General features: G+C 34.6%; 1 protein-coding gene across 1 annotated transcript; it reads right to left on the bottom strand.

The window, feature by feature from the left end:
• Window positions 1–7,548: 7,548 nt before the first annotated feature.
• On the bottom strand, window positions 7,549–9,236 carry LOC140864389 (probable WRKY transcription factor 7). Its single transcript, XM_073268546.1, has 3 exons — window positions 8,423–9,236; window positions 8,144–8,269; window positions 7,549–8,042 (listed from the first exon to the last, which is right to left on the bottom strand). The coding sequence occupies exons 1-3, from the start codon at window positions 9,109–9,111 to the stop codon at window positions 7,883–7,885; spliced, it is 975 nt and encodes a 324-aa protein (XP_073124647.1). The 5' UTR covers window positions 9,112–9,236; the 3' UTR covers window positions 7,549–7,882.
• Between the last annotated feature and the right edge of the window lie 3,032 nt (window positions 9,237–12,268).

The raw sequence follows: 12,268 nt of genomic DNA on the forward strand, positions 1-12,268 counted from the left end.
TGGATGAATTGAATATGTGGTTATATTTAGAATGAAGGTATAATGATATTTGAATCGAAAGAATTATCGAATTCAAGTAGTTGCGACGTCGGTTTGAATTCCGATTGTATTAGTCAGATTTGAAATGTATCAGCTTTAAAGAAACATCGATTCAGATTGGAAATTGATGTTTAGATATGTTATACATTATTTCAGATTTGACTTGAAGAATATCGAAGTTGAATTGACGAGTTCAAGTTCGAATGACTTGAAGTGTTTGAAGTTGAATCAAGAATACCTTCAAGTAGCACTGATTGAAATAAGCAGAATTTGATGTCAGATTTGGACAGCTTGTAGTTGATCAAGAATTGACAGAGGGTCAGCTGTTTGAATCAGAAATGCAGGTATGAATAGACATTAATAAGATGGGCAGAATAACTCGAGATTGTTGTTGATTATCGAGTTGCCTAAAATCACATACATGCATGTTTAATATATGTTATTGTTTACGTTTACATAAATGGGATAGATTATTCAAGATAGATATCTTCTTGAATTTCCAGAATATTTATGTCAATGTTTATTTGTCTTCTTTGATTTATATTATGTTCTATATTGAACATGTCTTACATATTCCATGTGATGCTTACAGATTTGTCGGTATCTTTGAGTGATTATATGATCATATGATTATATGATTGATGTGTTCAAGATGTTGTTTTAGCTTATGTATGATTTGATGCATTCAGATTATGTTGCATTCATCTTGAACTCCAGTCTGAAAAGCACAGAGGGTTGAAAGGCCTAGAATGCAGATGACGTTTGGAGAACTGTAGTTGAGTGGCACGGAATGTAGATTTACTTCCAGAGTCAGATGACTCATGGCACGGAATATAGATTTATTTTCAGAGTTAGATAACTCACTATAGTTGAACCAACGTCAGGGGATTGAGAGATTTGACGCCACCTCGATTGGGAGAGTCGGTGGTTAGTTAAAGATTTTATTTCCCTGGGATCCCAGAATTACGATTTATTGATATCAGATTCGATAGCCTATTCCTTGGCACATGCATTGCATTTATGCATTAACCTAGAGATTTTTAGAGATTAGAATATGCGTTTATAAATGCTAGCATGTTATGTTATGACATTCAAGATTTGAATGAGTTTATATATTTGGTATTAAAGATGAACATACTATCATGTTTTACCTCCTATTACATGATTGAAGATTTATGATTCATTTGGCATATAGATATAATTTGTTTAACTGATGTATATGCATGTTGTTCATACTGAGATTTATTCTCACCGGAGTTATCCGGCTGTTGCTTTGTTTGTATGTGTGCATTGCATCAGGTTTGGGGCATGAGCGAGTCAGATGTGGCTTGGATAGCTCAAGATTGAGAAAGATTAGCATGTGGTGACTTCGGGCTAAGAATAGATTGCTGTCAAATGCATGTTAGAAGGTGTTGATTTAGTTTGAGCTTAGAAAACTTAGAATTGAGTTTATTGTATTGCACCTTAGAAACATGTATGCGATTATTGTTATGTCTAGATATGCATGTGTTTATGCTTCAGACATATTGAGATTATGTATGCAATTTTTCAGATTTGAAATAGCTCTAGCAACTTTGATCTTTGTTGTAATCTTTGATAATTTTTGTAAATTTCTGCACCGACCCTTCTTGGTAGAATGAGCATAACATTTTACTGAAAACTCCTATTAGGGTGCGGTTGGTGGCATTGGAAAGCTAAGACAAAGATCTACAACTTTTATGTTTATCATTTTACCAGATTCTATCCGAAACCTATGCGCGGGCGCGCCTGAAGTGGGACGCGGGCGCACGTGGGGTTTTGAAAAAAAAAAAATTTGGTTTGAATATTCTTTTATTATATGATTAATTGTTGATAATCGTTTATTGCTCTAAGATGAGATTAGCAACCCGAGGTCCCCACAGAATCAATGTTTCTTTAAAACTTATTCAGTTCAAATATGGCTATTACAATCAGAATTCAAACCGACGTCGCAACTATTCGAGTCTGATAAATCTTTCGATTCAAATATACCCATATCTACATTCTCAACACAATCTCATATTCAATTTAGCCACAATAACTTGAATATCATCTCTAAACATGTAGAATGCATATCAAGTCAAAATCTTGAACCAGCAGCGTAACGGATCAAAATCGGAAATTCTAAATACATGAACATCATCAATACTATACTCTCAACATGATATCATCTTCAATTCTTCAGCTAAATTTCGAAATATGCAGCCCCTAAAAATCAGATTTCTGAAAAATCTTTCAAAAATCGAAAACATGTTCAAACAACGATCATTTCCCGTTCCGTCTTAGATATGCTATCGTCGTATATGCTAGAACATGTTTATACAATCAAATCTTAATTCTAACAACATCATAAAATTCAAACATGGTATAATTTCATAAAACTTACGTCAAAACGTAACACTCGGAGCTGTGATCGCAAATATATGCTCAATCGAAAATTCTACCAGGCGGATCAATTTTTACGGAAGCTTGAAATCTCAAAAATGGCTTGGAAGCCTTTTTTTTCCTCCCTTTCTCGGTTCTTGTATGATTCCTTTCTGATTCCCACGTGAAAATGCAAGGAAATATGTGAATTTAGATATATATTGGCCTATTTGCAGTTTAGTCCCTGAACTTTGGCCTAATTGCAATTCAATCCCCGGACAAGAGATTTAATTCAATTTCAATCCTAAATAATTTAAAAATAATAGAATTTAATTCTAAACTCTAAATATTCTCAAATTAAATATTCTCGAATTAAAATTAAATCATTACGGACCTTATCGCATTTTAGTCCTTGAATTTCTCAATATTTGCAAATTGGCCCTTTCTCGGATTTTATCCTTAAATTAAATCCTTGATATTTATAATCTTGGAATTTACATCTTAAATTCCATAAACATCAATTGAAATATTTTTAATCTTTTAATTTAAGAATTCCGGATATTAAAATCTTAAAATCCGAAAATCCTCAAATTAAATATTTTTGACCCGAAATTGAAATCTCTAATTTCCATAAATTCATAAATTCATCTTTTTTATTTTATTTGGAATTTAAATTTTAAATCTCGTCATTAAGAACTTAATCTTTTCGGGCCTTACAAGTTGAGTCAGAGGTTTTCAAAGTGAGGCAGTCAGCTCGAGAGAGAAAACCACCAGGTTGGCTTTCAGATTATGTCACTGAAAGCAACATTGCATATTGTCTATTAACAGAGGATGGTGAGCCATCGAGTTTCCATGAGGCTACTCAAAGCTCGGATGTATCCCTGTGGATGACAGCAATGCAGGAAGAATTGGAAGCATTGGACAGGAATAAAACTTGGAATCTTGTTACACTACCACGAGGGAGGAAAACTATCGGTAACAGATCGGTCTATAAGATCAAACGTGATGGCAATAACCAAGTGGAGCGGTATCGTGCAAGATTGGTTGTCAAAGGGTACGCTCAAAAAGAAGGAATTGACTTCAATGAGATATTTTTTCATGTGGTTCGACTTTCAACGGTCAGAGTAGTATTAGCAATGTGTGCGGTGTTTGAACTACATCTAGAATAGCTAGATGTAAAAACGGCATTTCTTCATGGAGATCTTGAAGAAGAAATCTATATGCTCCAGCCAGAAGATTTTGCAGAAAAAGGGCAAAGAGAACTTGGTTTGCAGGTTGAACAAATCTCTGTACGGTCTCAAACAGGCGCCGAGGTGTTGGTACAAGAGATTTGATTCATATATCATGAGCCTTGGGTACAACAGACTCAGTGCAGACCCTTGTACGTATTTCAAGAGGTTTGGTGATGATGATTATATCATTTTGCTGTTGTACGTGGACAACATGTTGGTAGCAGGCCCCAACAAAGATCGGGTCCAAGAATTGAAGGCACAGTTGGCTAGAGAATTTGATATGAAGGACTTAGGACTAGCAAACAAGATTCTAAGGATGAAAGTTCATCGAGACAGAAGCAATAGGAAGATTTGGTTTTCCCAGAAAAATTATTTGAAGAAAGTCTTGCAGCGCTTCAATATGCAAGATAGTAAGTCAGTTTCAACCCCTCTTCCTATTAACTTCAAGTTATCTTCAGAAATGTGTCCTAGCAGTGAAGCAAAGAGGATGGAGATGTCTCGAGTACCGTATGCATCAGCTGTGGGAAGTTTGATGTTCGCCATGATTTGTACAAGACCAGACATTGCACAAGCAGTGGGAGCAGTCAGTCGGTATATGACGAATCCTAGACAAGAGCATTGGAGCATGGTTAAGAGGATCCTTAGATACATTAAGGGTACCTCGGATGTTGCATTATGTTTTGGAGGATCAGATTTTACACTCATGGGCTATGTGGATTCAGACTATGCAGGTGATCCAGATAAGAGAAAATCTACTACTGGTTATGTGTTTACAGTTGCAGGAGGTGCAGTCAGCTGGGTTTCAAAACTGCAAACAGTTGTGGCATTATCTACAAAGAAGGCAGAATACATGGCAGCTACTCAAGCTTGCAAGGAGGCAATATGAATTAAAAGGTTATTGGAGGAGCTTGGGCACAAACAAGAAAAGATTCCTCTGTTTTGTGACAGTCAGTGTGCCTTGCACATTGCAAGGAATCCAGCCTTTCATTTCAGGACTAAACACATTGGAGTTCAATTTCACTTTGTTCGGGAAGTAGTAGAGGAAGGAAGTGTGGATATGCAGAAGATCCATACAAAGGATAACATAGCTGATGTTCTGACCAAGCCATTGAATACTAATAAGTTCGAATGGTGTAGATCATCAAGCGGCCTAGCAGAAACGTAAGCAGCGGGAATGGCAAGATTGAAAGGATGTGTGGAGATGTGTTTGATTCTCAATCAAATCCCAAGCGGGAGAAATGTCAGCAAAGATGGGCAGGGACATGCATTTAATGCATGTCCCAAAGTCTTCAAAGGCAGCAAAATAGGTGGCAATGGAAACGCGTGAATGAAGAAAATTGAAACGCGATTTCACACCAAAGGTCCAGATTTTGGCATCTATAAATAGATGCATTCTTCGGCATTTCAGAATCATCCCATTCTCAGGCAAATCATCCGAGCTTGAGTTTCTTCTTTCTCCTAAATATTTCTATATATATTTGTGAGATAGGTTTTCTCTTGTATAAGAGAGTGAGTGTATCTTTGGAAACACAGAGAGAGGTTGTAATTCTCCAAATATTATAGTGAAGTTTTTTGATCTTGCCCGTGGTTTTTATCCTAATAATTTTTTGGGGTTTTTTCACGTAAATCTTGGTGTCTATTTATTCTTCAATTTCCATAGTTTCTATCTCGTGATGCCGCAATTGAGACCAACATTTATGATATTTAATATTGTTAAGTTGCATCGATTTTATAATTTAGATGGAAAACTTTAGTCTTTAAGTTGTTTTGTGGTAAGACAATTGACGCTATTAAAGCATGAAATGAGTTTGTTGCGTCCCAAAAAAATATGTAAGAAAAGAAACAAACTCTTTATTAAAAGAATGGAAAATCGTAACTTTACAAATTTACGTGCATAGGATACTCAACAGGGCAGGGGTTATATTTATTTTTTCAACTCGCATAATAAAATAATAACAATAATAATAATAATAATAATAATAATAATAATAATAATAATAATAATAATAATAATAATAATAATTAAATAGAGTGTATCTTGATGGGTCGTCCTCAATCTTAACGCATGTGACCCAGCTCCAAAATCTAGAAAACTTTTAATTTTTAATAATACACAAATAGTATGTAAGGTCAAGGTTTACATGTTATTTAGTATTAAATAATAACAGTAATAATAATAAAAACATAAATAAAAAAAAGACAAGGAGGGGAATAAAAATCTTTCCGGATTTAAAATAAGTCGATGCCACTGTTTCCCTCGTGATCTCTGAGTTATGCATCCACCTGCGCCATCTATGCTGAATGGTCAACCCCAAAAAAGTCAACAATTCCAAACAATTCCGTGATTTTTGTGCGCTTCCAACCCTCTCGATTATCATTTATTAATCCCACTTAATTAAATTATATAATATATATAACTGATTGAGGGTCATATATATTTAATTACTTTCTTCATCATGCATGTTTTGTTTCTATCAGGGTGATAAATAATGTTAATAATGTGTTCGATATCATTGATATTTTTATATCTTATTGTTTTGAGCTGGAATTTAGAACTTTTGCTTAATTGGTTCTTGAAATTACCGAAAAAGAAAAGTGATTTATATACTTTTTTTCCAAAAAAAAAAGACACATAAAAAATTAAAAGATCTATTTAACAAAGTACTTTCAGTACAAATAATTTTATGTATAAAACAGAAATGATATATTAAATTTAATGAATGACAAAAGCCATTCATTTGGCCACGACCGTTTTGTATAATAAAGATAGTAATAACTTGCAAATCATATATAGTAATAACTAATAAGCCCGTGTCTAAGTTGGTGGATCACGTGAACTCTTGACCAAAGGTCAGAAGTTCGATTTTTCTTGCCAACACTTTTTTGGACTAGCCTGTCACACAGGGTTTGACCAGTGTAATTTACCTGACTAGCGTTAGTTCGGAGGTTTACCCAGAGCACAACTAAAGGTAACGATTATGGGTTCTCATGTCAAAAAAATAAAAATAAATAAAGATAGTAATAACTCGCAAATCATAGTAATGAGATAAATCATATTAAAACAAATCGTATATGATAATCTCACCTGGAAAAAAATGTGTGTGTTGAGAAATGGACCCAAGCTTATATTATTATTATTTCATAAACAAGTGGACATGAAATATGACCAAAAATGAGTCCACGGCTTTCACAATCAAATTTAATAATATTTATTAATAGTGCCCCCCAAAAAGTCCAAGTTTTATTAGCTCATACCCTCCAACCACCATTACTCAAACCATGGTCTATATTGTCAACCATCCCACGCACGACACCTTCTCCATTAATTAACTCCATTACTATATATTTTTTATTATATTGAGGGGATGTTTAGACGACGGATTAAAAACCCTATAATTAATTATTATTTTTAATGAGAAATGGAGACATGATTTAGTCAGAATATTACTTTTTTAGCTACAATTGTGATTTGTGGGGATATGTGTGCGTCGTATCATTTAGACTTTAGAGATGATTTTTAATATTATCAATTCTTTTATCTTCTAGAGTACTTAATATGAATAACAATGGCTCCAAACTCATTCAATTCGATTAGTATGAGAATTAAACTTTAAAAATTTCTTTCTTCAAATTGAAACTGATCATCGAAAAACTCATCAAATAATTCAAGAAAAAAAAAACCTGTATTACCCATATTATAATTTTTAGTTTGGCCTGCAGCTTTCTCTAGAGAAACGCGTGTTTTTGAATGATATGATAGGATATGGAAAATACTAGTATTATTTGACTAACAAAAATATATAATTATAAAATGAATATATTCACACGTATTTTTCAAAGTCTTCGCGCAAAAGTCGAAATATGAACTCGGAAAAAAGCCGGGCATATTAATATATATATCGATGAAGTCAAGGAAAAAATTAAATTAAATTAAATTAAAAACAATATTTGACAATTTGGAGAACAAAGAAACCCCACTACGTACTATACGTTGTATGATTCAATTCCCACCAAATCCACGTAGAATCCATAGTTTTTCAACGGGTGAGAAATGAGAATAAAGAAGCCATTGGACCCCCGAAACTTTAATCGTTGGGCATCCATCGTTGACCAATTAATCTCTTTTTCCGCGCTTTGGACGGTGGCGATCAGACCTTTTTCCTATCTACAGCCGTTGATGGTGGGGACTTTAATTTTGTTGACCTCATCACAATAATAATTCATATATCTCAAGATGATTCAAGAACTAATGCAGGCGCTTCCGTTGTGGAATGGGCATGATTGTGTTCTCCTTCATAAGTTACTATAAGCATTGCCGGGTCATCGAAAGCCCGTTCCACATGCTTTCGGGCCGGGCACCCTCTCACGCTGCTACATTTGTAATATCCCCTGAAAATTAATTTCATCGGCTTCAAAGTTAAAGTTCTGAAGTAAATAAATTATAATATGGCTAATGAAATTTTTTTTTAAAAGGAAATTAAGTTAATTACCTAGGATGAGGGGAACCCTTGATGGGCTTTTGACCATATTTTCTCCAAGAGTAATCGTCAGGTGGAATATCAGCCATCTTCATGCTTATAGCTGGAATCCTTACCACTCTTTTCAACTTGGATTTCCTATTGAGATCAAAAAAGAAAATTAAAACTCGTACATGTACCAAATAATTAAATCAAAATCAGGGATGAATGATTATTTTGATTTTATAGACTTTTTTCTTGTACGAGACACAGATTAATTTTACGTTTCCAAAGAGTTGCCTTTCAGCTTACTTTTTCTTGGGGCAGTGGCAACGACTCCCAGTCGACCCGCCGCCGCACTTGGCGTTGGAATCGTCCATGGAGCTGCACTTGCGTTTAAAAGAAGAAGTCGAGAGCGGCGGACGGCCGGCGGAGGAAACCTGCGACATGTTTGTGATTTGAAACCCAGAAGACATGGAAGGCTGTAGGCTGTCGGTGTCTCCGGTCAACGTAGACATAAAAGAAGTAACCGGCGAGGCGAAGTTTATGGTGGTGGAAGTCTCTTTTCTCTCGAATGAACCGTTCCTCACCAGCTTCTGGTAGTGATTCGGCAGCGGAAGCGGCGGCAGCCGCTGCTGAACAGGAGTAGGGAAGTGAGTTTTCGCATTTTCCACCGCCTTTGGGGGTTGGGACGATGGCACGACCGAATCCAGAGCCGGCTCTATCTTCTTGACATCGGGAACCGGGCCGCGGCGGAATCTGGCGTGGCCGGTTCTGGTCCGATCGAGTAGAGTGATGAATTTCTTGAACTTGTTGACGGCGGCATCGGCCACCGCGCGGCAATCCACGGCTCCGATGGGGTCTGTGCGGAAATTTTTAGAGGTGGAGAGTATTCGCATAAGCTTATCGACGCTCTGAAGACCAGCGGCGGCAGCTTCTCTTGCGGCGTTCTCTTCCATCTTAGCGGTGAAACTGAAGCCCGGCATTAAATCTACGGCCATCTTCACCAAACCATTCAAGAGAGAGAGAGAGAGATTAGAGAGAATCTAAGGTTATAAATCTAAACGACAGAGCTGCTAAAATAGGGAGAGAACAGAGGAGAGATAGATAAGCTGTTCTGGAAGAGTCAAACTGCTTTTACTTCTTTTTTTTTTTTAAACTATTCCTTTTTATAATATTTTCCATTTTCCAAAATATATTTTTAGCTCATATATATTTCTTTTTTTTTATGCGCTCATATATATATATATTTCAAACTCTCCTCTCTCTATATTTTTTGTTCTTTTGCACGAAGAGACTAGTAACATTGACAATATAATGGTCAAAACTAACTAAAAAAAATAAAATGGTCAAAACTAACTTAAAAAAAAAAACCAAGAACATTTCAATGCTGGATATTAAATGGATATGCTTCACTATATATCTTTTTAAAAATTATCTCTTTCAATACAAAAAAGTTTATAATTTATTTTTGGGTATTCTGCGAGATAATGTTAAATATATATATCCTTGATAGATTTTAATTCAATTTATATTTACGATAAAAAAAATAATATTTTTAATACAAAAATGATATTATTTTCATACTCGGGTTGGAACGGATATTAATATTAACATTCAAATAATTTTAACCGTTGGGTTTACTTGTGAAGTATCTTCAAATTTGTTATTTTACTATTTAATTTTTTACAATATTTATATATAATTTTAAATAACGTATAAAGTAGTAAATTGAATTGAAGTATTAAATATTGATACATTCCTTGCACAATTTCATATGGTAAACCGAATAAAAGAAATTTGATAGATTTTAAGCTATTGAATGTTTATATTACATACGAATGATGTTTTAGCCGGATTGTATCTGAATTCTGAAGCAAGAATCTATCTTGTATTACAATAAATTTATAATGATAAAATGAAATGATATATAAATTGTTGATGCGAAGCAAGTAGTTGGCGTCCAGTCATATGTTTACACGTCAGCAATAGATTGACTAACTTTAGAAGTAGTGGTGGAATTGGAAAATATGGGTGAAGAAAGTCAAAAAGGGGGGGATTGATTTGAGGCGTTGCGTTGGAGTAAAGAAGGGTAGATTCGGGAAGTTAGGTTGGTGCCAGTGAGGTAGAGTTGACCTTTTAACCGCTTTAAATACAAAAGTCTATTCTGGTAGGGAAACCCCACAACCAAATTGCAATATCACTCTCTTTTTTTATAACACACAAAATAATCGTTTTATTTATATTTTATATATTGATTTGTCGATCACCGACTCAGTTGACATCGATTTATTGAATGTACAGAACATCATCTCAATCGGTGCTCGAATAGGGATACACAACGAGTGTTACCATATTCAAAATCTATATGCCCACTGTAATATATATATATATAGAAGTTTTAAGATGTCCAATAAATTCATGTCCATTTCGTGGTTTAGGTTGTTTTTGTTTTTGATTTTTCGCACCACTAAAACACGGCACATGATTTTAATGGTTCGACACAAAGTGAGCATCATTTGTTGAAAATCTGAAAATTTATATATATATATATATATATTGAGAACCAAACTCCATTAATTAGAAATCAAGTAATCCTTCAATGCAATGTCATAAAGCCAAGAAGGAATACGACTATGATACCAAACTAATTTTGATATGATGAACGCACAATATAAAACACTTATATGAATACCAATTGAGATGTCGTGCGCTTTTGTATATTGATATTAGCAAGGACGGATCCAAAAATTAGGGTTGGAGTGAGCTTGAAGTTAATGTAATAAATTATATATTATAACAAAAAATTTATTACATTGTACTACTCACAAAAAAAATATTTTTTGGTCCTATATGTTTGTCTTTTTATGATTGAGATCTTTTATGTTGATAAATTTTAATTTTATTCCGCACTATCTTTGTTTTTTTTTTTCCTTTCAGTTTTGATCTTTTTTCGGCTTGCCGCTAACATGAAAACAATGCAGTACTAATGTAATAACACTGATGTTTATAGTGTCACATTAGCACTATTAACGAAAAAAGACTAAAAACTGTCAAAAATAAAATTTTGCATTGCTAAAATTGAAATTTGATAACACGGAGAGGCAAAATCACAAACTAATAAATTTTCATAAGCAAAAATACAATTTTCCACCAAAAATGAAGTTGTATGCTAGAATTAAGATGGAGTGGGCTTCAGTGTGGCAACGTGAACTTTATTGGACTAAGTAATTACAAACTTATATGAGTAATAAAAAAATATGTGGTGGACTATAGCCTATGAGTGACCTAATTAACCTAGATTAGTCCTTCAATAATAAACCCACCTTCTTCGTCCATCCTCATTGCAACGCCTTTGGTTGTGCTTCATCTACTTGTCGACGTTGTCGCATTAATTTAATACCACATTCTGCATTAAGTCGAGAAATGAAAATTGAATATAGACAACTAACTCCATCCATTTAATTTTATATTTTTTAATATATATATATATATATATATGATAGGTTACACCTAAAAATTCAACTGGGTCTGAGCTCAATCATGAACGTCCATTCCAAATATTTTTCAGGCCCAAGCTTATTTAAATATTATATATATTTAATTCAAGCAGGCCCTGAATTCTACAAAAGCCCATAAGAGGCTCAAGCCCGTGAAACTCTCTGAATATCTATAAATAGCTCAAGTCACCTCATTATTAAGGTACACACTTTTTTTAGCACTATAACGCTCTACTCTTGATTATTATTTCTTGAGTAATCACTGACTTGAGCGTCGGAGCGCCTTCGCCTGGAACCTTTTCGGCTCCTCTGACTTTGTTTTGTGACGTAGGAACAACCCACTGAAGATCTCCTAAGGAAATATTAACAATGGAAATATTAACAATGGAACAACCCACTGAAGATCTCCGTCTGTGGGAAACCGTTCACTACGTCATTGAGAACACATATTACTTCAAAAATGTCTCAAGGAAATATTAACAATGGAAACGCACCGCCGAGTATTACTCTCATCCGTGAAGACTTGACTGCGCTAATGGAAAACACAGCAGCACTCGCAGCAAAAGATGCAGTTGCTCAGTACCTAGAAACCCGCAAGCGCAAAAGCAGCAAGAAAAGGACGCCTAGGCAATGCCAAAGAAAAATGGGTGGATGAGTG

This window comes from Henckelia pumila, chromosome 4, assembly GCF_033568475.1.
Source record: "Henckelia pumila isolate YLH828 chromosome 4, ASM3356847v2, whole genome shotgun sequence".
NCBI classification, from domain to species: domain Eukaryota; kingdom Viridiplantae; phylum Streptophyta; class Magnoliopsida; order Lamiales; family Gesneriaceae; genus Henckelia; species Henckelia pumila.